Below are 22,209 nucleotides of genomic sequence, written 5' to 3'. Positions count from 1 at the left end.
TAACTTCAGGGAGCTGGCACTTGAGAAAGCATTGTGCCAAAATCAAAGGAAAAAGTTTAGACTTGAGAAAAAGAATTGATGCTTACAAAGCAGGAAAGCGAAGCATAAACACGGTTATGACAACTGAAGTGAGAAGTATCTTCAAGAAATTGAAAGAGAGCCACACAGTACAGAACAAGCCTGGCAGAAGTAACTGTAAGATATCAAAGACTCTGCGAAGAAAACTAGTGAAAGATGTGTCTAAAGATCCCAGAATAACTGCCAAGACACCAGTGATTGACTTAGACAGGTCAGTATTTGCAGTCTTAAGACAATCACTAGAACTCTGCACAGGAATGGACTGTGACGTTGCAGGCTAAGAAAAATTGCACTTTTGCAGAAGAACTGTGGGGATGCTTCAGTGTGTCTGAAACTGGGAATCTTGTCAAGATGGAAGGAATCATGAAAGCAGAAGCATATGTGAAATATTTGAAAGAAAACCCTCAAGTAGTCAGCAGCAAAACTGAGTGAGTGTATGCTTTGTCTTCCATCAAAACCTTAAACATATATCGCTTCTGGTAAAGAACTAAAGACCAAAGTAAACTGACATAAATCTGTGTGGTGAACTGAGGAGCAAGGTCCACGTAAGAAGATCATCAAATCTGGAGAAGCTTGAGAGATTTGACAAAGAAGAATGAACTGGGGTTACTCTAGAGGTGTGTTTGAGACATGAAAACAACACCTGACAACAGCAAAAAGGATACACAAATGAAGATTAACATCATTTGGGCTAATAATTTTGACCATTGTAGTTTTAGTGGAATCATTTTGTTTCTGTGCACAAAGTTAAACAATGTAACCATCAAAAATAAAACTAGGATGTTTGGCACTTGGGAAATACTTTGAAAACATGTATAGGTGGGCTAATAATTCTATCCTCATCTGTAAAGTAGGCCCGTGTCTCTCTAGCACATAGGGGTCACAAAAAAGATCTGTCTATTTTCCAAGTTCACAGCGTACTCGCACGGCAAGGTGTCCTTTAGAAAAAGCAGTTGAAGAAAGAAACAGCTTGACTCAAACAGGTTTTGTGTTGGAGTGAGAAGGAGCTCAGCTGGACTTCTTGAAGCAACCTGCTAGAGAAAGGCAAATAAAAAGGCAAGTGAAATACTATACTATGAGATTAAAAACAAGGACAGTCAGGGAAATGTGTTGATTAAAAATGATGTAAAGTGCTGTTGATGTAAAGAGATGTTCAAAGGTCAGCGCTTGTTAAATTGTTATTTTCTTCCAGCAGTAACATTATGTAATGCTATCAGGCCAATGATTGACTGAGTTCCTGTCTGAGCTGTGTTCTTTCTCTTTTCATGTCCAGCTTCAGCAAATTAAGTTACCCAGCAGGCTCTCATGTGATAATGATTACTTTTTAATTATGTGCCTATGGCTACTCTCTGAATCTGCAGGGAAACCCCGGCACTGGACAGAAAGATTCTTAAGAGGGTCTGGTGAGTTTACTCTCTCTTACGCTTGTTTATGTATTTTTTCTTTTTACAAAATGAATGCTGCTGTTATCAGGGGAACGTTTGGGAACTTTCCTGTTTTTTCCCACTTGTGGAAAAATACTTTGTTGACAGTGACATTGTAGTAGTAGCAACAATTTTCTGTCGTAACTATGTGAAGTCAGTGGAGTAGAAAGCACCAGAGAGAATGATCTCAGAGATAAAACAAGGCTAGGACATGAACTTTGTGTTGTTGGCACAATCAACAATCTATCTATCTATACTGTATATGAATAAAAGATCCAGTCCATTTATCTGCTGTTTTTTATTGTAATATGTCCATATCTGTCATTTTTATTGTACATTATTGCAGTATATATATATATATATATATATATATATATATATATATATATATAAGGGGTGCAACGATACACAAAATTCACGGTTCGGTTCGATACTTTGGTGTCACGGTTCGATATTTTTTCGATACAAAAAAAATGTTCATGCCTTTTTAATTTGTCATTTATTAAAATTATAAATATATATTTTAACTCAAAAGTACAGTTTTTAAATTTAACCCTAACCCTTGTGCGTGTTTTTTATTTTGACAGCGAATGCGCACCTGCGGACCACTTATGTGCAGCCCTGGTTATTTAGCTCATCATATCGCAGCCACAGAAATTCTTTTGTCCATGAAACCATAAAGCTGCACTTTCTTTTTGCCTTATAGTCTGATTTGTCATAACTTTTCCGTTTTGTGGTAAGCTTTTCTTTGGCTGTCACTTCTTCACCCTGACCTGTCTTATTTGGCTCAGCAGAACTGAAATGCTTTTACACATGCACTCACATAAGCTCAGCAATTCTCTGCGCGATCAACCTCTCACATGTTTAAGCTTGCTGCGGGAGATTTCACTTGTCATGTTTGCATAGTAAGCTAACAATTAATAAGACGATGTCAGAGGAATTGGTGCACAAATTATCATCACTCACAGATCAGTGCTGTCGCTCTCTATACTAGGGCTGCCACAAACGATTATTTTGATAGTCGACTAGTCACCGATTATTTATGCGATTAGTCGACTAATCAGATCATCATCATCATCCAAAATAAACAAAAAGTCCTTCAAAAATAAAATGCAGCAACCATCACTGGACATAAAACTACAGCTTATTGCACCAGCAGCATCTGCTCTTATATAACTATCATTAGCTTACAGCTTTAAGCTTTTAAGGTGCTAACTAAAAATAAAGACAAGATGATAGTTTATTCAATTTTAATGAAATTTGCAGATTGTTTCGGTAAAGTTTAATAAACTCCTTGCTATCTAAAATATAACAGGACACCGGAGTATATTCTCCAGCATCTCACACTTCTGATAATCAGCTGTCTGCTTGACGTTTATTCAGCTGTGTAAAAACTATAACTTTAATCTCAGCCAAACCGATTTACTCAGGAACAAATAAAATACAAAAAAAAAAAAAAGCCAAACAACAACATTTTTAATTTATCTAAGTGACTCATATATATTTAACCTGAGTCGCGAAAGACGGCGGTGGGTTTGAAAACAATTTGCCGGGAGTCCGGTGTTCTCACGGCGCTAGTGACCTAGCCCCCGGCTAGCTATCGAGCTAGTGGGTAACAGACGTCTCCGAAAACGTCGGAGCGCTTTTGAAAATATGTGGTGTCCTGATAAACTGAGCCGATATTTGAGGTTTACACAGCTACATTCTCGCCTGAAAATATGTTAAACGTTTATTTTGTGACCCAGAAAGAATAATAAGAGTAATATTAAAACTAACTAGCTACCGCCATTGTTGGAAACTAAGCTGGGCCGCGCTATGAATTCTGGGACACAGCTGCTTCTTCTTCTTCGGGGTTTAACGGCAGCTGGCATCCTTGTACATGCTGTGCTGCCATCTTCTGTTTCAGTCCGTTATTACACTCTTAAATCCTGCTATTATTCCTGCGTCTTTTGCGATCTTACAAAGCTTCAAACGACACGTCGACTATTAAATCAGTCGTCGACGATTTTGATAGTCGACGTAATCGTGACTAGTCGACAAATCGTGGCAGCCCTACTCTATACACAGTTCGCACGATTGCAAAGTGAAAGCAAAAAAACAAGCGCAAATTCAAACGCGATTTCAATATGTCACATATTGACAGTGGCTCACCGATGCCAATGACATAATTACCCAGCTACATTTCCGAAAGAATGCAAAAGCATTGACATATATTTTTCCTTCCTACAAAAGCCCGACAGGCAGGGTAGAGATAGATTCTGGTAGCCCGACTGAAAAAATCGCTAGCCCCGGGACGTTGGGCTAGCGATATTGCGAGCCCTGTATCTGATTGAGGAATCACTCATCTTTGGAAAAGAGAGTTTATTACAGAGAAATGTCTCTTTCCAAAATAAAAGCTATACTATCCGCTTCTTCTGGGCTATATTCTCAGCAGCATATTAAACAGCTGTCTAAATGACTCGGCTAGCATGCTTGCTTTTTTTTGTCTGCTTCCACTTGTCTTTGCACTAGGATGATGTCGGCGTAAATGTGCAGTCATATTCGTTGTGTTCCCACTAGTGCTTTCAGGTTAATCTCGTTGAAATGACCTTAACGCCACAACACAGCAAATCTCCGTTAACGAGCTACTGCCGATCGCCCCGTGCATGGGGCTAGACGGCCAACACGTTAACGAGCTAACTGCGCTAACACACTAGTTCCCACCCATGTAATTGAGCATTGCATGGCACATCCAACATACTGTTTTACTTTAGTCCATGACTCGCTTACCTTCAGGGTCATACGTCACATGAAAACCAAAATAATTCCAAACGCCAGATCTGAATGAGGGGGGGGGAGGTCCATGTTGTGCGCTCTTCCTTCTGAAGATGCTGTCTGTGTTGAGCGCTCAGTGAATCTGCGTTCGACTTCTCCGCCTAGGCTGCACTGTCGACCCTAGGCGGAGCAGTCGAACGCAGATTCACTGAGCGCTCAACACAGACAGCATCGTCAGAAGGAAAGTTGATAAAATAAATTACAAATTTTGTATTGTTCGATACATATGCGTACCGAACCGAAAGCACTGTATCGAACGGTTCAATATCGATACGAATATCGTTGCACCCCTAAAAAAAACACCCAGCACGCCCCTGCGGGCGGTTTATCCTTCAAGCTCGGGTCCTCTACCAGAGGCCTGGGAGCTTGAGGGTCCTGCGCAGTATCTTAGCTGTTCCCAGGACTGCGCTCTTCTGGACAGAGATCTCCGATGTTGTTCCCGGGATCTGCTGGAGCCACTCGCCTAGCTTGGGAGTCACTGCACCTAGTGCTCCGATTACCACGGGGACCACTGTTACCTTCACCCTCCACATCCTCTCGAGCTCTTCTCTGAGCCCTTGGTATTTCTCCAGCTTCTCGTGTTCCTTCTTCCTGATATTGCTGTCATTCGGAACCGCTACATCGATCACTACGGCCGTCTTCTTCTGTTTGTCTACCACCACTATGTCCGGTTGGTTAGCCACCACCATTTTGTCCGTCTGTACCTGGAAGTCCCACAGGATCTTAGCTCGGTCATTCTCCACCACCCTTGGGGGCATCTCCCATTTTGACCTCGGGACTTCCAGGTTATACTCGGCACAGATGTTCCTGTACACTATGCCGGCCACTTGGTTATGGCGTTCCATGTATGCCTTGCCTGCTAGCATCTTGCACCCTGCTGTTATGTGCTGGATTGTCTATGTGGTCAGTCAAAGTATATATATATATATATATATCTATATATATCTATATATATCTATATATATATATATATATATATATATATATACTTTGACTGACCACATTTTAACCCCAGTGTGTAACATGCAATATATAAAATACACAAGGCATCCTAGGTTCAATATTTTTGTTGTAAAAATAAAAATTCAAGTATGAATTCAGAGGTTTGACGCGCACGGTCTATGGATTTTTCCCCTCCTGAAAGGTCCACACACACCCCAGGCAATCTAATACTTGTGTTACCTAGACTCCCGAGCTGAGAAAAGCGCTCCCAAAGGGGGTGTTCAGCTTACAAGCCCGAGTTTCATTACTCAGCAGTATCTTTTTTCCCCACGGCAGCTATTGACCCAAATGTTTCTTTAGGACAGTTTTCAAAGCAAAAAAAAAATAAAAAAAGAAGAAAGAGTTGTTGCTTAATCCTTCAGCCATGTGCTGCTGCTGTAGAGCCTGTACTTTGCAGTTTTGGTAAAAAAAAAATCCAAAAAAAAATCACGTGTTTGCATTATAAATAGTAGTCACAAGCTGTTTAAAAATGTAATTACTGTGAGGTTGAGGGCGAATAAAGAAGCCATTGAAAAAACCAGTGAAAAAGAAGCCATTGAAAAAGCTGCATGAGGAGGTTTTTTTGGGGGGGGATTAAACACCAAGTTGTTGTGCTCTATAAAACTGCAGCATGTCATGGTTCTTTCTGCCTGCAAAATCAGTTTTTTCTTTTTGGCATTGGAATATTGTTGTTCCTGTTTTTGATAGCACATTAGCCTCCGACATGTCTCTGTGGAATACTTTCATCTGAATGTTCACTTTGGATTATTGTGTCCGTGAATGGTTTGCTCCTCATTCTCACACGAGTTCTAGGAATGTGGCCGAACAATGTGGTGTGTGGTTAAACCGGATGACCACACTTCATTGTTCTTATATTTCGAGAGTCAAGCTCTTATCAGCATGGTATTTGCACATTTGTGAGTTCAGGCCTTGCATTTCCAGCGCCTGGATGGGATGTACTATATACCAAATTTCATGGTGAGTTCCAGGATCTTTATGTTGTCTGACTGCAGTGTTTCCATGCATGAAATGAAGGAGGTTTATGTTCCTTGTCCCCAAACATAATAGATGGTACTTAAATGGTTTCACTGAGTTGCAGCGTGTTCCGGGTTTGAATCTCCTGGTTCTCATTTGTTTGGACTTTGTTTGACTTCAGCTTCTCCCGGTGTGCGTTTCCTGTAGTTGCTCCACAGTCCAAAGACATGTAAGCGTCACTAGCTGTAGGTATGGATGCGGACCCTGGGACCTAGGGCTATGGAAGGAAGAGGAGAAGTCTCTTTGTTTTTATAGAATCATTACCTTTATGTCAAAAAACAAAATTATTTCTCCTAATTGTGACCTCATATTCTTATAGTTATGACCTAGTGTATCAGAACTTTTTGTTTCATCAGGAGAGCTCGTAACAGCGATTTCGTGTCTTGTAATTATGACTTTCTGTTGCATAATATTGAAATCCTTATTTGACTTGAATGTACTATGTGACAAATAAGAGACACAATATAGTCATGCTTTTACAATGCCTTTTTAGTATTATCACTTTATAATCTTTATAAGTAGATTCTGAGTATGAATATACTAGGGGGTTAGGGTTAATACAATGAGTATTAAAAAAAGAGTTTGCAAGAAGTCAGATGTAGCTCTGGGTCCTTAGAAGAGATCAAATAAACCAGATTAAACTCAAGCGGTAATGCCAACTAGGATAACAATGTAACATAACTAACCAACTACTTAATAGACCCAAATCTAAAGTACCCAAAACTGACCTAGAAAAGCAAGAGACACAGGGGAGCTAGCAAATTATCTAATAAACGAGAAAACCCCCAATTGGTTCACTAGTGATTTGAATGCTGAATAAAAATATAAAATAGCCAGTGCACCTGCTATCCCACAGCGTACAGGAGTTGGGCGCATTTTACCGACTGTGTCCGATTCGAATGCAGAGAAGTGAACTTAGTGATCGAAGACCTGAATTTCACTGCTTTGAACTTTGAACTTCTAAGTGTCAAACATGTGGATGCAGTTGGAAGTCAGACTTTAAACACCTGTAATCACATCTATGAGTGATGCCACCAGTTCCTGGAGTACACCTGTGCTTCACTGGAGCAAAATGAAAAATGAAGCTGCTTGTGCCACGATACAGTTGTGCAGTGTTTTACGCGGTTGTCGAATTTACTGTAGAATATAATGTTGGCGGTATGTTTGTGCATTTGTTGTGTATTTCACAGCCCTTGTTCTTCCCCATAAATTCTTTATTTAAAATCGATTCATACTGTGGAGCAGCTTGCTGGTTAATACACCTTTTAAGGAAGAAAAAGGTGTTTCATCTAAACCCCCACCCCCTTTTTTGAGGAAGAGTTATTTCTGTAAGTTAATCAAGCGTAATAAATTGTTATCACCATCCTCATGAAACTGTTCATGCTCTTATTAAGACAGGACAGTAGAGAGATCAGTCATTGCCGTCTGTGTGTCTCAGTTATGCAGTAATACCAGCTTATACACATGCAGCGTATTTGTTCTTTTATCTGCAGTGTGGCTGATCTCAGATATGGAGAGGGAGGGAAGAACTCAAGGTTAATCATTTCTCAGTTCTGTTATCACAGTTCTGTCTGGGAAATGTTTGGGGAGTATTCTCTTTGTATGCACTGGATACGTTGCCTGAATGCTGGGTAAGTATATGCCCACAGTCATACTTTTTGTTAAAAACTTTGTACCATTTCTGACTTACATGTATCCACGGTGGGCTTTGATATTTTGACTATATTCACAACACCATGGCTTGTGTTGTTTTACCAAACTTTGTTTAACAGAGCTGAACAAGTCCAGTAAAGTTGTCCTTGTCGAGTCATCTTTGCTAGATTGCTACATTGCTGTGTGTTATTGTGCAAAGAAAGTGGCTTACACATGTCCCCTTTTTAGTCACTTTTCTGTTATATATAAGACAGCATAACTTTATTTATTGACAACAGTTGTTTTTTTTATCTGGGTATAGGATGTACCACATACAAAAATCGTGGAGCAAGGTGCATATCTTCGAAAGCCACTTTTCAACACTACATGGGGTCTGGGTTTTATAAGCCGGAGAAAGATTTTGCTTTGATGAGGTGGTGTTTCACCTACAGCACTGCACTAATTGAGAGTTATGGTGTAGAATCTCAGACTAACACCCTAACAGTCACACTGCTAAGGGTCACTATGTGGATATGTTTTTGCTTGTTATCTGCTGGGTGGCTTCCAACACTGCAGAACATCATTAAAAAGCAAACAGTTTGAAGTCCTTGTATAAACTGCTTCAACCAACTAAAAACGTCTTCTGAAACAAGGCGGACTCGTTTGATGCTTGAACGAGCACATTTCCCATTGCAGATATAGTCACCTCATGAATTTTGTCTTATGCCTGATGAAACTTTCAAGCGTTAGCCTTCACAGCCATTTATTGTTGAAGAAATACACCGTAAAACATAAATCATCCACTCAGGCTGGCAATAAAATTAATCACATTTATTACTTTATAGCTTCTAATTTGACCTCCTGATCAAACAGCTGATTTAATTAAAAAGTTGCAGTGATCCTTTGCGTAAAATTAGGAAGGTAAAACAAGAACAATCTGATTTGTCACACGTCTTCTTAAGAATTCAATCCACAGCTGTGGGTTTTGATACTGCTCCCTGTGACTCAGAGTCCTGCTGGCTTTCATTTGCATCCAGTCAGAGACTAATTTACTTTTCAGAAACTGTCTGAATGCAAAATGTAATTAACCTTGAAGTCAGAGAGGACTGCTATACAATATCAACTTCTATCAGTACTGCATGAATTACTTCTTTCTGGTTTTGTCTTTGGTTTGTTCAGAATCCCCAAAAAGCTTCATAAAAAGTACAGTTCTCCTTCTTCCCCTTTCACCACCGTGTAACCTGTGGTGGATAAAACTTCCTGTAATTTTTTATTTAACCCTACCAGTTTTCCACTGCCCAGCGATTGCCTGCTGCTGTTCTAGTAACCACTAGGTGGCAGACTGAGTCTTTGATCAGTCAGCTGGTCTAGCAGTAGAAAACGACATTAAAGTGTACTTTAAATCAAGACCAGTATTCCCCCTGTTGTTGAGCAACTGGGTAAAATCCCCTCAAAACTTCAAGCTGGGGGTAACATTTCACACTTTTGCAAGCCAGGAAGCCAGTTTGCTTTCTGGCTTGCAAAGATGTTCTGCATGTCCGTACAAAGAGGTCATTTCCTTTTCAGCACGTTTCACTTAGGTTTCGGTTCCTCCTCATCCTCGTTGTGAAATGTGTCCCGTCTCCTTTCCATATACACAACGTATCTCACGTGATATAACATGGCCTTCTCATTTAAGGTCGCTGAAACGTGAACATGGACGAACAAAAGGATGATCAGATTGACCAAGATGACAGCACTAACAACTCTGAAAAGGAGGTTAGTCAGATTAAGGCACTGATTCTTACGTACTTCTTTGTGTTGTTCTGGCATGAAAAATGTTATAATATAGACAATCATGTCTTTGCTTTATGGAGGAACAGCCCTGCCCTAATAGTACTATATAGACCTCTGGTTTCCCTGTTATTTGGCTACTATGTCATACATTAACCCGTTATGTTATCCGTGGACATTACACAGCTGTGAAGATACTGCACCTCAGTAAATATGTAAATATGTAAATATGTACTGAAACACACACATTTCAAGCTTTTCCCCTAAAACCTGCTGCTGAAACTTGGAACCCCACTTTTTGATCTAAAATGACATCAGCTTTAGTGGTAACCTTCTTCAGATAAAAACTAAAATTATGTTGCAATATAATCTGTCAGTGGATCTGCATATTTCATTACTTATTTTTTGGCCAGTCCACTTCTGCAGAAACAGTGTTATGTCTAAAATACATAGATTTGTGTGAGCTTTGAGGGAGTTTGCATATTCTCATTGTGCGTATGTGGGTTCTCCCTGGGTACTCTGGCTTCCTCCCACAGTCCACATTGGATTAGATTCATTGGCAGTTCTAAATTGTCTGTAGGTGTTGATGTGAGTGTGAATGGTTCTTGTCTTTGTGTTAGCTCTACAATGGACCGGCAGTCTTTCTAGGGTGTTCCCCGCTTTTCACCCTATGACAGCTGAGAGCCTTAATCGGATAAACAGAAGACACTGGATGGATGGAAATGTGCTTTAGGATAAACAGAATTTAATTGGTCCTTTTCTTTTATGTTTTGCTGGGTGTTAATTTTTCTTATTTTCTGACAAGTACTCAAATCGCACAAATTTGTGTGTTTGCTTGTTACTGAGGACAGTGGATGTCAAATGCTGTATAGGTCTCAAAGCCACTTGGGGAAACTTTGTCATTTGTGTATTGTTGTATTTATGAAAAGAAAAAAAAATTAGTCTTGTTGGAATTTGCGCCCAACTCTTCACATATGCTACAAAGTGATTGTCACACTGAGCCCCTGATTGAGAACATAGTTTAGGCTGTAAGTACCTGGAAGTAACTCATCAGCTCCATTGTTAGTACAACTCCCTCACGCACATATGTCTGTTTCAAAGTTTGCAAGATTAAACTTTAAGGGGCTCTAGAGAATCCATTACCAAACAAAGGAAATGCATGGAAAGACACGTGAAAACAACTCTCAGCGTCACTGGGACATATTTTTTAAGGGACTGTGGGAAAGATGCTACTATCAGTGAGTTTTTAACCTTTAAAAATATGAGATATCAATTTCCCCTATATGACACTACTCCCTGGGTTTTAAGGCGATTGCTTGAGATTTTACTCTTTATTAAAAATATATAAGGATGACTTATACATGCGTATTCAAGGCTCGCAGTAGCCTTATGTATTCTGTTTCAGCTTCATCTCCTTTAACTGTGATGTAGTTTCCTTTACTTTGACTTCATTTTATCAGATAGCATTGTGGATCAAATGTAATTTCAAATGATATCCAGAATATCCTTCCCCTCTCCTCTCCCCACACCCCACCCCTTTAGCTTATCATTATGAGCTGGAATCACAACTTTTCCTTCCTTTCCTCCTCCTAAAGCTTTATCTACAGTCTACTACTCATTTTCTTCAGCTTTAATCACTGGCTCCTCATAGCTCTGCTGCATCTTATCCTCATGGACTTGATAACAATACTGTGCATTCAGTTTTTTGGCTCGTCTTTGCAGTCTATTGGTCCAAGGTATAGGTTGGTACTTCATAGAAAAGCTTATCATCCTTCACTTAATGCTGTATGATGTTTTAAAATATGTTTGTTGCTATAAAACAAATTAATTACACTTACAAAATGTGCACTTAAACCACACACTGGATCTTGGTGAATAAAATATTCAAGTTGAACACAGTGATTGGCACACATTGTGTTACTTCGTTTCGTCAGTGGAAATGAAAAATCGTCAAACCTTTGACGACTGCATTTGAAAACACACCAAAAATCAGAGTTAAAAATTGAAAACACATGCTGATACAACTTGTGTCATAATATGTGGCTCACTAGTGCATATGTTGTCTGTATACACTCCCAACAACAGCCTGATAAGATGACAGCTGGTGTCCTTGGGGTTCTCCTCCTGTTAGACCTGGAAAAGGCTGTTAGTGAACTCTGTGAAGCTATTTGGTGTCTTTGGATGCACTGACTCAGATTGTTCCAGAGATCCCCAATTTGATTCAGGTTTTGGGAAAGTGAGAGCCAGTCAGTGGTATCAGTGCGTTAATCAACCAGTAACCTGTACACTCTGGCCACAGTTGGCTGGAAATTGTCTTGAATTAGGAGAACCCAGGACTCATTGTACCAGCGTAAGGCCGGACGGTGAATCTGAGGTTTTCATCCCCATGCATAACAGCTGTCAGGGTACTGGTACTAACACATGGAGATCTGTGTGATCCTCCAAGGTTATGCTTACTTTGATCACTCAAGTTAAATGATATTGCAGGTAGCATAATGATTGGTACGCCATCTCCAGACTCTTTCCCATCTGTCACATCTGCTCAATGTGAGCCCATTGTCATCTGTGAATAGAACAGGGTGCTAATGGCAGACCTGCCAGTTCTGGGGTTTCTCTGGCAAATGCCAATCAAGCTGAATGACACTAGTTTGAACACAGGCCTCATTACAGGAAGTCAGGCCCTCATGTCATGCTCAAGGACTCTGATTATCATAATTTGGTCAGAAACATGCAGAAGTAGCCCACTGGAGGTCTTTTTGTGGTATTCTGGCAGTGCTTCTTCTGTTCCTCCTACACAGAGGAGCAGATCCTGGTGCTGTGCTGATGATGGTTCCACGACCCGTCTCCTGGGATCTCCTTTACATTTTTGAGACTGTTCTGTGAGACACGGCAAACATCTTGCAGTGGCATGTATAAATGTGTCATCCTTGAGGAGCTGGACTTCTTGTGCAACCCAGGCTGCCGGAACGGTTTCAAGACACTAACAAAAAGCAAAGAGAAGAAAGAGATAAATCACCTAATAAGGATAAAGAAAGAGCCATAGATGATTGTTACCAAGTATAAAGTCGTTCCCTTTTTGGAGGTTGTGTTGTTGTTGTCTCTTCAGTGCCTCTGCTGTTGCCACTAGACTTCTCCAGTGGTTTATAGCAACATGTAATAGCAAACACCTAGATTACCCCAGTATAGTCCCCCGAGGATGATTCCTAACATTCCTGATCATTATTTAACCCTTTCTCTCCCGTAAACCTATACCCAATAGAAACTCATGGTCTTCTATAACTCGTTTACTTAATATTTTGCACAACCTTCTGATGGAGAGCGTAGCACCTTGCCAAGAGGATACTCATAAAGCAAGTATGCAATACAATCTGCTAATCAAGTTTCTTCTTCTAATGGAAAATGGTTTCAATTTAATGATGTTATCTCCTTTCATCATGTGCTACACTGAGGGCAAACCTTTATGATTTTAACCCCTTTATTGCATTTATTGAATTTCTATCCTTCTCTTTTGTATTGAAGTTTTTAATGAGCTTCTTTCAGGTCATCACAGTTTTAGCCTTGATATGGTTTATTTCCTATTCCCATCCTCCTTTGTCATTTTCAGTAATAATATATCACGTTGTCATAAGAAATATATTTCACACAGTGTTGACTTTGCGCTAAAATGAAACAATTGACAAAATAAAAACAAAGCATGGATTTAAGAAGCTGTTTTCTTAGCATTGCTGCCCAGAGTAACACAACTCACCCAGGGTTGAATTCCCTTGACTGAATCTGCCCTTGGCATTGATCAACACCAATGTGGAAAGGACTGCATGACTAGCATAATGTGTTCATGTGTGCTCTCTCGTTAGCAGTCACTTACAGCCTGCCTGTTGTGTGCCGCCTTCTTTGGCTCCCTGGGCTCATCTTTCCTTTATGGCTACAACCTCTCTGTGGTCAACGCTCCTGCTCTGGTGAGTCAAACACTTGTTCTCAGCCTTTTTGCAGGGAACCACAAGTGATTTTGTATGTTTTCTTTGTGCGGTAATTAAACTTTTAGTACTCATCCATAAATATTGAATGGCAGTGCTAAAACCAGCTTCTAATAAAGGTACAATTGACAGAACTGTAGCTCTGCAGATACAGAGACCGATATACTGTGTTCAAAATGAACACAGTATATCGGACTCATAGACCATTTACAGGTATTATACCGATACATAATACCTTTAGGTATACTTTTTATATATAGGTATTATTTCCATGTGATTGCAGGACAGTCCCAGGGGAGTGTCCTGCCAGATTAATGGTTTCACAGTTTGTTTGGGCAGCTGAGAGCAGGGGAGCCTAAACCTCCAGACCAAATACATATACTTATATTAAATATACTGTACATTACATTTTGGACAGGACTGAAAATCAGTGGCAATAGGTCTGATGAAAAAGTTGATCCATCATGCAGTATCATCTGGAAAGCATGTGACTGGCAGCAGCTTCATTTTTCAGTATGACATCGATCCCAAACACACTGCCAATGCACTAAAAGCATACTTGGATAGAAAAATACACAGTGCAATACAATGAGTCACGAGTCTTCTTCGAGCTTGAACCTCAACAGCATTGAAGCAGTAAAGGTGGTCATACCAAATACTGACTTTCTAGCTTTTGTATGAAATGTATGGACTCTGTTTTTGCATTATATAATGTGTTTCTATGTATTTTTCAGTACTACAACTATTTCAAATTTTCCAGCAAAAAATATAAAGAAATGAGGGGTTGCTTTTACAAAGTAATGTGTATCCGAAAAATACAACATGTGCAGCCAATGTTCTTGTAAGTTTACATTACATCATCTTTGACTGGTGAAACAGAAACTGCATTTTTGAGTTCTGTACAAGTTCAATTATGTGGTGCCACTCGAATGGGAAACGTGTTTCAGAGGTCATGCTTTCCAATCAGGCTGTTTGTTTGTTCAGAGGTAATTAGGTGTCTCACAGGTTATATAATTAGTGTTCAAGCGCCACGACCTTCAGCTCTGCAGTTACACCTACACTAACAACTAATACTGCAGAAAACACAAAAAACATGATTTTATTTTTCATCGTAGTACAATTCCCAAGCTCAGATTAAGGAGCTGTAGTTTAGAAAGCTGATAAAAAGTGAATTCAGTCTACTTTATATTTTAAATTAAGCATAATATTATGTTTTACAGTGTACTTTCTGACAGTTCAGTGTAATTTCACATTTTGATACTGCTCTTAACAGTGTCCATATTTTAAAATAAATTTGAAAATAGATGATTGACCTTATATGGGAAGATTTTAACAGAACAGATTCATATGATGTATTTCTCAGTGTGCCTTCAGTAGATTATGAGTCCTCCAAACAAGCTTGAAAACAATATATAGGGGGTGGTAGTTGTACGCTTACCAAGAGCCTGCATATTTTGTCACAGTACCTCTCAAAAATAAGAGGCGCAAAAATGATAGCACAGTTTATGAACAATGCATTCTTTGTCTAAACAATGACAATAAGTTTCCCACTGTTTTTTATTTCAGAATGTAAAGTTTTGAAATGTTTTCTTGTCAAGGACATCATGTTATTATGTTCTCTAGGACCTACTATCCAAGTGGATTATTCTTTAAATGCTGTACATGTATGATCTTCTACAAATCCTCCAAATTTCTTAGTGGCAGGCTATAACTGAAATTGCTTTGCTTTCATTAAAAAACATTATGGGCACCCTGGGTTTAGGCTGTGTGAGACTTTATAACAGGCTGGTTTTATTTGCATCTTAAGGGCTTCATTCCTAATGTTTCTAATTGTTCACTTCTCTATACTTGGTAGAACTCAACAAAACACAGCCTACATACTATTAAGGCTTTCCTTTTTAACAATTTGTTCAGAAATGTGATGATTTTATTTTATATTTTAAATTTATTTCACCGTTATTTGTACAAATGAACCTCACTGAGACACAGGTTCTCATTTTCAAGCGACCTACTGATTACTGCATGGAATTAGTAGGGTGTAAAATGCACTTAACAAAAAATAAATAAAAGAAAATTGAGAAGTAATTAAAAAAAAACAAGCAAACAAAAATTAACCTTCCAGATCTTCTTTGCACACAGTTCCACTCTGCACAACCCCAAAATCTGTTGCCTGGATATTTTGTTTTCTGCTTGGCTTAGCAAACTTAAAAGTCCCACCTACTGTTTAATCTGTATTTTGCAGCTAATTCTCCAGTTTACGTCGTTGTTGAGCCATTGCTTTTTTGTTTACTCCCCTTTATAGAATCTGCCCACCAGAAGCACCAGCTGATCATTTATGCAGCGCTGGCTCTCCTCCACCTCAGTAGGGCTCACCACTTCTCCTGCTGTCTTTACAAAAGCCGAACAGAATAAACCAACAAAAACGTTGAGTTGAATTAGGATAACACAACAGAAGGAATGTTACAGACAGAGTTCTCACTACATTTCAAAAAAGACCGAGTCGATCTCTTTAATAGTTCACTAAAGCCACAATCGTTTCTACACGCGGCACAAAAACCTATAAATGAACATTCAGCTTTCTCCACGCACAGCAGGGCCACCCCCAGCAGCGAGCTATCTTCAAATGTGGGCAAAGGAATATTATATGAAGTGTTAAAAATTCATTTCCATTGAACTCTAATAGGTTGAGCTATTGAGGTATCAGACATTAGATATGCAAGTAGACCACAAACCTCATCTTAGAGGAGAAGCATCAAAGTAGGGGCAAAAAACTATTTGCTACTCTTCATTCCACTTCCAGACAATGTCAAGATGATGGGAATTTACTCATTAATAATGTATAACTACCGTCATTTTCTGTAGACATCAAATTTACCCTGCTAAAGAAATCTTCACAAAGACATTTTCTTGGAGTTAACTGGGTGCACCAGTAACATCTTTGAATTAATGTGCATGATAGTGGCATGGCATTAATCTCCCCTCGACACAACACCTGTTATAAAAATGAAGGAGTCTTAATCATTATTTATGCAAACATTTCTTACGACAGCTTGACATTAACTGAGACAACATAACAACAGATCGACTCATGAACGGCTTCACTCTGATAGAAAACCAGTGAGTGTAAAATATTATATAGCCATGTCAAACAGATGTTGCCATGGTACAAAATCTAAAAATATTGATTGTGTTTTGTGGCTGTGATGCTGGTGAGAAATAACTGTTGAACACATGAATAACTGAACTCGGTGGATGTTTGCAGGGAGTGATGTGATGATGATGTGAAGTAATATCTTTGGTAATTATTAGGGGTGCAACGATACACAAAATTCACGGTTCGGTTCGATACTTTGGTGTCACGGTTCGATATTTTTTCGATACAAAAAAAATGTTCATGCCTTTTTAATTTGTCATTTATTAAAATTATAAATATATATTTTAACTCAAAAGTACAGTTTTTAAATTTAACCCTAACCCTTGTGCGTGTTTTTTATTTTGACAGCGAATGCGCACCTGCGGACCACTTATGTGCAGCCCCGGTTATTTAGCTCATCATATTGCAGCCACAGAAATTATTTTGTCCATGAAACCATAAAGCTGCACTTTCTTTTTGCCTTATAGTCTGATTTGTCATAACTTCTCCGTTTTGTGGTAAGCTTTTCTTTGGCTGTCACTTCTTCACCCTGACCTGTCTTATTTGGCTCAGCAGAACTAAAATATATATCCTGCTGCTTTTACACATGCACTCACATAAGCTCAGCGATTCTCTGCGCGATCAACCTCTCACATGTTTAAGCTGCGGGAGATTTCACTTGTCATGTTTGCATAGTAAGCTAATGATTAATAAGACGATGTCAGAGGAATTGGTGCACAAAATATCATCACTCACAGATCAGTGCTGTCGCTCTCTATACACAGTTCGTGTGATTGCAAAGTGAAAGCAAAAAAACAAGCGCAAATTCAAACACGATTTCAATATGTCACATATTGACAGTGGCTCACCGATGCCAATGACATAATTACCCAGCTACATTTCTGAAAGAATGCAAAAGCATTGACATATATTTTTCCTACAATAGCCCGACGGGCAGGGAAGAGATAGATTTTGGTAGCCCGACTGAAAAAATCGCTAGCCCCAGGACGTCGGGCTAGCGATATTGCGAGCCCTGTATCTGATTGAGGAATCACTCATCTTTGGAAAAGAGAGTTTATTACAGAGAAATGTCTCTTTCCAAAATAAAAGCTATACTATCCGCTTCTTCTGGGCTATATTCTCAGCAGCATAAGGAGAATCATGTGCTAACAGCTGTCTAAATGACTCGGCTAAAGTTAGTAGCATGCTTGTTGTTTTTGTCTTTGCACTAGGATGATGTAAATGTGCAGTCATATTCGTTGTGTTCCCACTAGTGCTTTCAGGTTAATCTCATTGAAATGACCTTAATGCCACAACACGGCAAATCTCTGTTAACGAGCTACCGCCGATCGCCCCGTGCATGGGGCTAGACGGCCAACACGTTAACGAGCTAACTGCGCTAACACACTAGTTCCCACCCATGTAGTTGAGCATTGCGTGGCACATCCAACATACTGTTTTACTTTAGTCCATGACTCGCTTACCTTCAGGGTCATACGTCACATGAAAACCAAAATAATTCCAAACGCCAGATCTGAATGAGGGGGGGGGGGGGTCCATGTTGCAAGGAAAGCTTAACTTCTGTCTTGCTAGCTTGCCCTGCGCTCTTCCTTCTGACTATGCTGTCTGTGTTGAGCGCTCAGTGGATCTGCGCTCGACAGTGCAGCCTAGGCGGAGTAGTCGAACGCAGATTCACTGAGCGCTCAACACAGACAGCATCGTCAGAAGGAAAGTTGATAAAATAAATTACAAATGTTGTATTGTTCATACATATGCGTACCGAACCGAAAGCACTGTATCGAACGGTTCAATATCGATACGAATATCGTTGCACCCCTAGTAATTATTTATCTATAGCACGTGACTTGGCTGATCTTCAGTAAAAGTAGCGATAAGGGTGATGAAAGCCCTGTAGAAACTGGTGTAACCTGTAACCCCCCCCCCCTTTTCCTAGCGATAGAATTGTTTTCAGCAAATTTGAAGTGACATCAAAGGTCATTTTTCAGTCTTAAGTTAAGCAAAGCCGGCAATCATGCTCGTGATACATGATGCTTACAATGAGTAGCTCCTAAGCCAAAGCAAGCAATGACAGCAACTGTGTGACCACTGCCCTTCCTGACAGTGCTGAAGACAGGGAGGGCTTCAGCTTTGGTTTAACAGGAATTCAGTCGCAGTTGTTAAATGAAAGATCAAAAAGCTATAAGGCCCTTTGCTTTCTATGCAACCGACGTCTTCACGCTCAATGAAGACACTTTAGAATTCTCGTGGGTTGATACAAGTGCCGTAATAATTTAATGCGACGCATTCACTGACTCATTGTAGCCTGTGCTTCAACTTCTTAATGAAGTCACTCAGTTTGTTGCTATTACGCTATTTGCTATTTTTTAAAGTAAAGTTATACAAAACGTCAGACACTGTCTGTAAAAAGAATGCTATCGTGATGCTCCAGTCAAACTATCCAAATCTCAAACTTTTGATGTGATGATTGATTAGGTGTTTTACACGTCATTTATTCATTTTATTGGATACAAGGAGTCAATCAATCACGTATATGAACACATGAACAAATTTTAGATCGCATTAGGGCAGGTAGGTCAGAGAGAGATAAGAGTGTTTCACGTGTGACAAACCTGAATACAGATGCAAAGAATAAACAATTCTTTTATGAAATCTGGAGCTATTCAATAAACATCCAGGGCCGCCCAGGGCTAATGACATGCCTGCATTAAGCCTGCTGAAATTAATTTATTTGCATATTGTGGAGACCAGATATAAAATCTTACCAATATTATTACTGGTATTAAAGCAAAATGTTTTCAGATCATATTGTTTAACAATCATTTCCTGGTAGTCCTTTTCTCCAGGCAAAGTTTAGGTCATAAAGTCAGATTGGAAATGTAAAAACACACTCATGATACATATGATATTCAGTAAACATGTGTTGGGGGTTTCTAGGTTTACATTTAAACTTTTTAAATATCAATGTTTTTTGTTTGTTTTCACCATTTATCCATATGAATAACACATTTAAAACATCTCTTTGTGTTCCTTTTGTATTGCAGTACATTAAAGCTTTCTACAATAAGACATGGATTGAGAGATATGGGGAGCCTATTTCAGCGGAGACGGTGACCCTCCTCTGGTCCGTCACAGTGTCCATATTTTCTATTGGAGGCCTTTTTGGAGCCCTGTCTGCCACGTTAATCATCAAAGTACTGGGCAGGTGAGAACACTGTTATGTGCTTACAATATCACTGGTAAGAAGTTTGCTTTTATATCCTTCACTCATCAGGGAATGGCGAACAGCAGTCATTTTGGTGCAAACGATTATGTTATGAGTGAATATGAACAACACTGTAGATCCTTTGGCTTCCTTTGTTGTGGGGAGCGGTCTCTCTGGATCGAGCTTGTTCTGGTGAATCCCACAAATGCTTGGTCGGATTGAAATCGAGGGACCGCAGGATAACACTGTGCTGCACAAACACAAGAAAGGGGAATTTTTGAAGTGTGGTGTGCTGCTGTTAGCAAGGGAAGAAAGAAACCACTAACCACTTGATCTGCAACAGTGCTTAGGCAGGTGGTAAATGACCTTGTTTGTGCACGAACTGTTGGCTTCTCAGTATGATGTTAATTTAACAAAATGATCCAACAAAATCATTGTGGTTTTAACACTGTGGCTCACCTCTCCAGCTGTGACTAAATAACAGTGATGTTAAATACAAACACAGACCCTTAAAGTGTACAAGTGTTATTTTTGTTCCTCGTGTCTCCCTTTTGGTACAAGGCTCCGTTAGACAACCAGTTCCTTTAAGTACAATAATGAATAATTTTAAATCTACTCTGTAGCAATCTCACTGTTGTCTTTAGCCTCCATTTACAATGATCAAGTACCAGTAAGTTTTTGTAATGGATTTAAGACATAAAAGACTGTCAGTGCACTGACTCCAAGGACATAAAAGGTATTGGTCTTTACTGACTTGCACTGGTTTGACAGCCTATATACTGCATGATGAGATCCAATCTCACAGCCAGCGTGATGCATTTAGCTTTAACTTTTGATCACCTATGTGTTGGACTGCAGAGCCACATGTCCTACTATCCTCAAGGGACACGTTCAGGCACTAACAAAATCACCTCAGGGCTATGAAATGATACGTCTTCTAAAGAATCTGTTATCCACTAATGACAAGAGTGTCACAGAGAGACTTATGAAGCTTTTACTCAGAGTCATTTCAGACAATTAAGATACCCTTGAGGTTCACCTTGGATTTCTCAGGTTGCGATCCTCACTGTGTTAATTAGGTTGAAGCGTATAATTCATTTTCCCTCCACATTCCCTGCGAGACGTGTGGGTCAGCTGGAAGTTTTACACAGAGTTTCGGAAAGGTTGAAATTCAGATGTCAGGGACAAGAGTTGAATATATATGTTAACTTAATGAGGACTCATGGAGCAATTGAAATGAAACACACTTCAAAGTATGCCAGGGAAGCCGAGGTAGGTTTAGTTTTAAAAAAAAAATCAGTAGAGGTGTGTGGACATTTCACCACAGACATGAAAAGAGATTAATAAACATTTGTGGTCAACTGCACTGCTACATAAATGAGTGTATTTAAATTTTAGATTTAAATGTAGATTTAGACACAGCAAGAGAGAAAAGCCTTCATCTCAGAAACAAAACACGGCTGATTATCATGCTGCTGGTGTTGTGTGACTGATGTTGAAATACAAATGCTATAACTTACGAAATGTGCTGCTCTGAGAGCCTCAGTGGCGTTGTTAAGCATCTCACTTCAAAGATAGCAAAAATCAATAGGAAGAAAACATTTTTCTTTGACCCCTGACATTAAAAAAAGTACAGTTCAGACAAGACCTGAATGCGCACACACGGCAGACAGGCATGCTGAAGAAAAAAAGAAACTTGGTCAACAAAGGCTGGTAAAGTAAAAGTACGCAGATGAGCTGGAGATCACACGCAAATGGCCCGATGCTGGAGAACAAGGGAACCAGAGATGTTGGGTGGCCTGGTGGCAAGGCAGATAAACAGTGCTGCCCAGGTGCTGCAGATGGGGGATTAAAAAGAGACTACTCCAGGAGGCAGGACCTGCTGTGAAAGTGGAGCTCCATCAGGGCCATGCTAGAGGCTAATGGTTAAGATACAGCAGGGAACAGGTAGGAAGACCAAAGAAGAGATGAGGTCAAGACAAAGGCTGGAAACCAGAACAGTTGGACAACAGAAGAGGTTCAGCAGGCAGGACAGACAGATGCTCTTTGAAACGGGGGTCAGTTGTGACAGCTGATGCGACCTGGTGTAATCGTGTCCTGCATGGCTAGAGGCCGCACTAAATTCTGTTATATAATAAGTGA

The 22,209-nt window shown here is 39.7% G+C and overlaps 1 protein-coding gene across 3 annotated transcripts in view; it reads left to right on the top strand.

The window, feature by feature from the left end:
• The first annotated feature begins 1,349 nt into the window (after positions 1-1,349).
• slc2a9l2 (solute carrier family 2 member 9, like 2) overlaps positions 1,350-22,209 on the top strand; it is a 105,870-nt gene continuing 85,010 nt past the window's right edge. The window contains exons 1-4 of one of the 3 annotated variants that reach the window (XM_085456079.1): positions 1,350-1,481; positions 9,643-9,722; positions 13,592-13,693; positions 19,907-20,067. In XM_085456079.1, the coding sequence (XP_085312205.1) occupies positions 9,660-9,722; positions 13,592-13,693; positions 19,907-20,067 (326 nt within the window). In that variant the 5' untranslated portion in view covers positions 1,350-1,481; positions 9,643-9,659. Of the gene's footprint in view, positions 1,482-7,899; positions 7,964-9,642; positions 9,723-13,591; positions 13,694-19,906; positions 20,068-22,209 lie in introns of those variants that run through there. The other 2 variants (XM_085456080.1, XM_085456078.1) reach the window with 2 other exon arrangements.

The sequence above is a fragment of the Copadichromis virginalis genome, linkage group LG5 (genome assembly GCF_057382275.1).
Source record: "Copadichromis virginalis isolate Kocher_CV1m ecotype Utaka linkage group LG5, C_Virginalis_male_GT1.1, whole genome shotgun sequence".
Lineage (NCBI taxonomy): Eukaryota > Metazoa > Chordata > Actinopteri > Cichliformes > Cichlidae > Copadichromis > Copadichromis virginalis.
The sequence above is the reverse complement of the archived record's forward strand: the minus strand, read 5'-3'. Positions and strand labels throughout refer to the sequence as shown.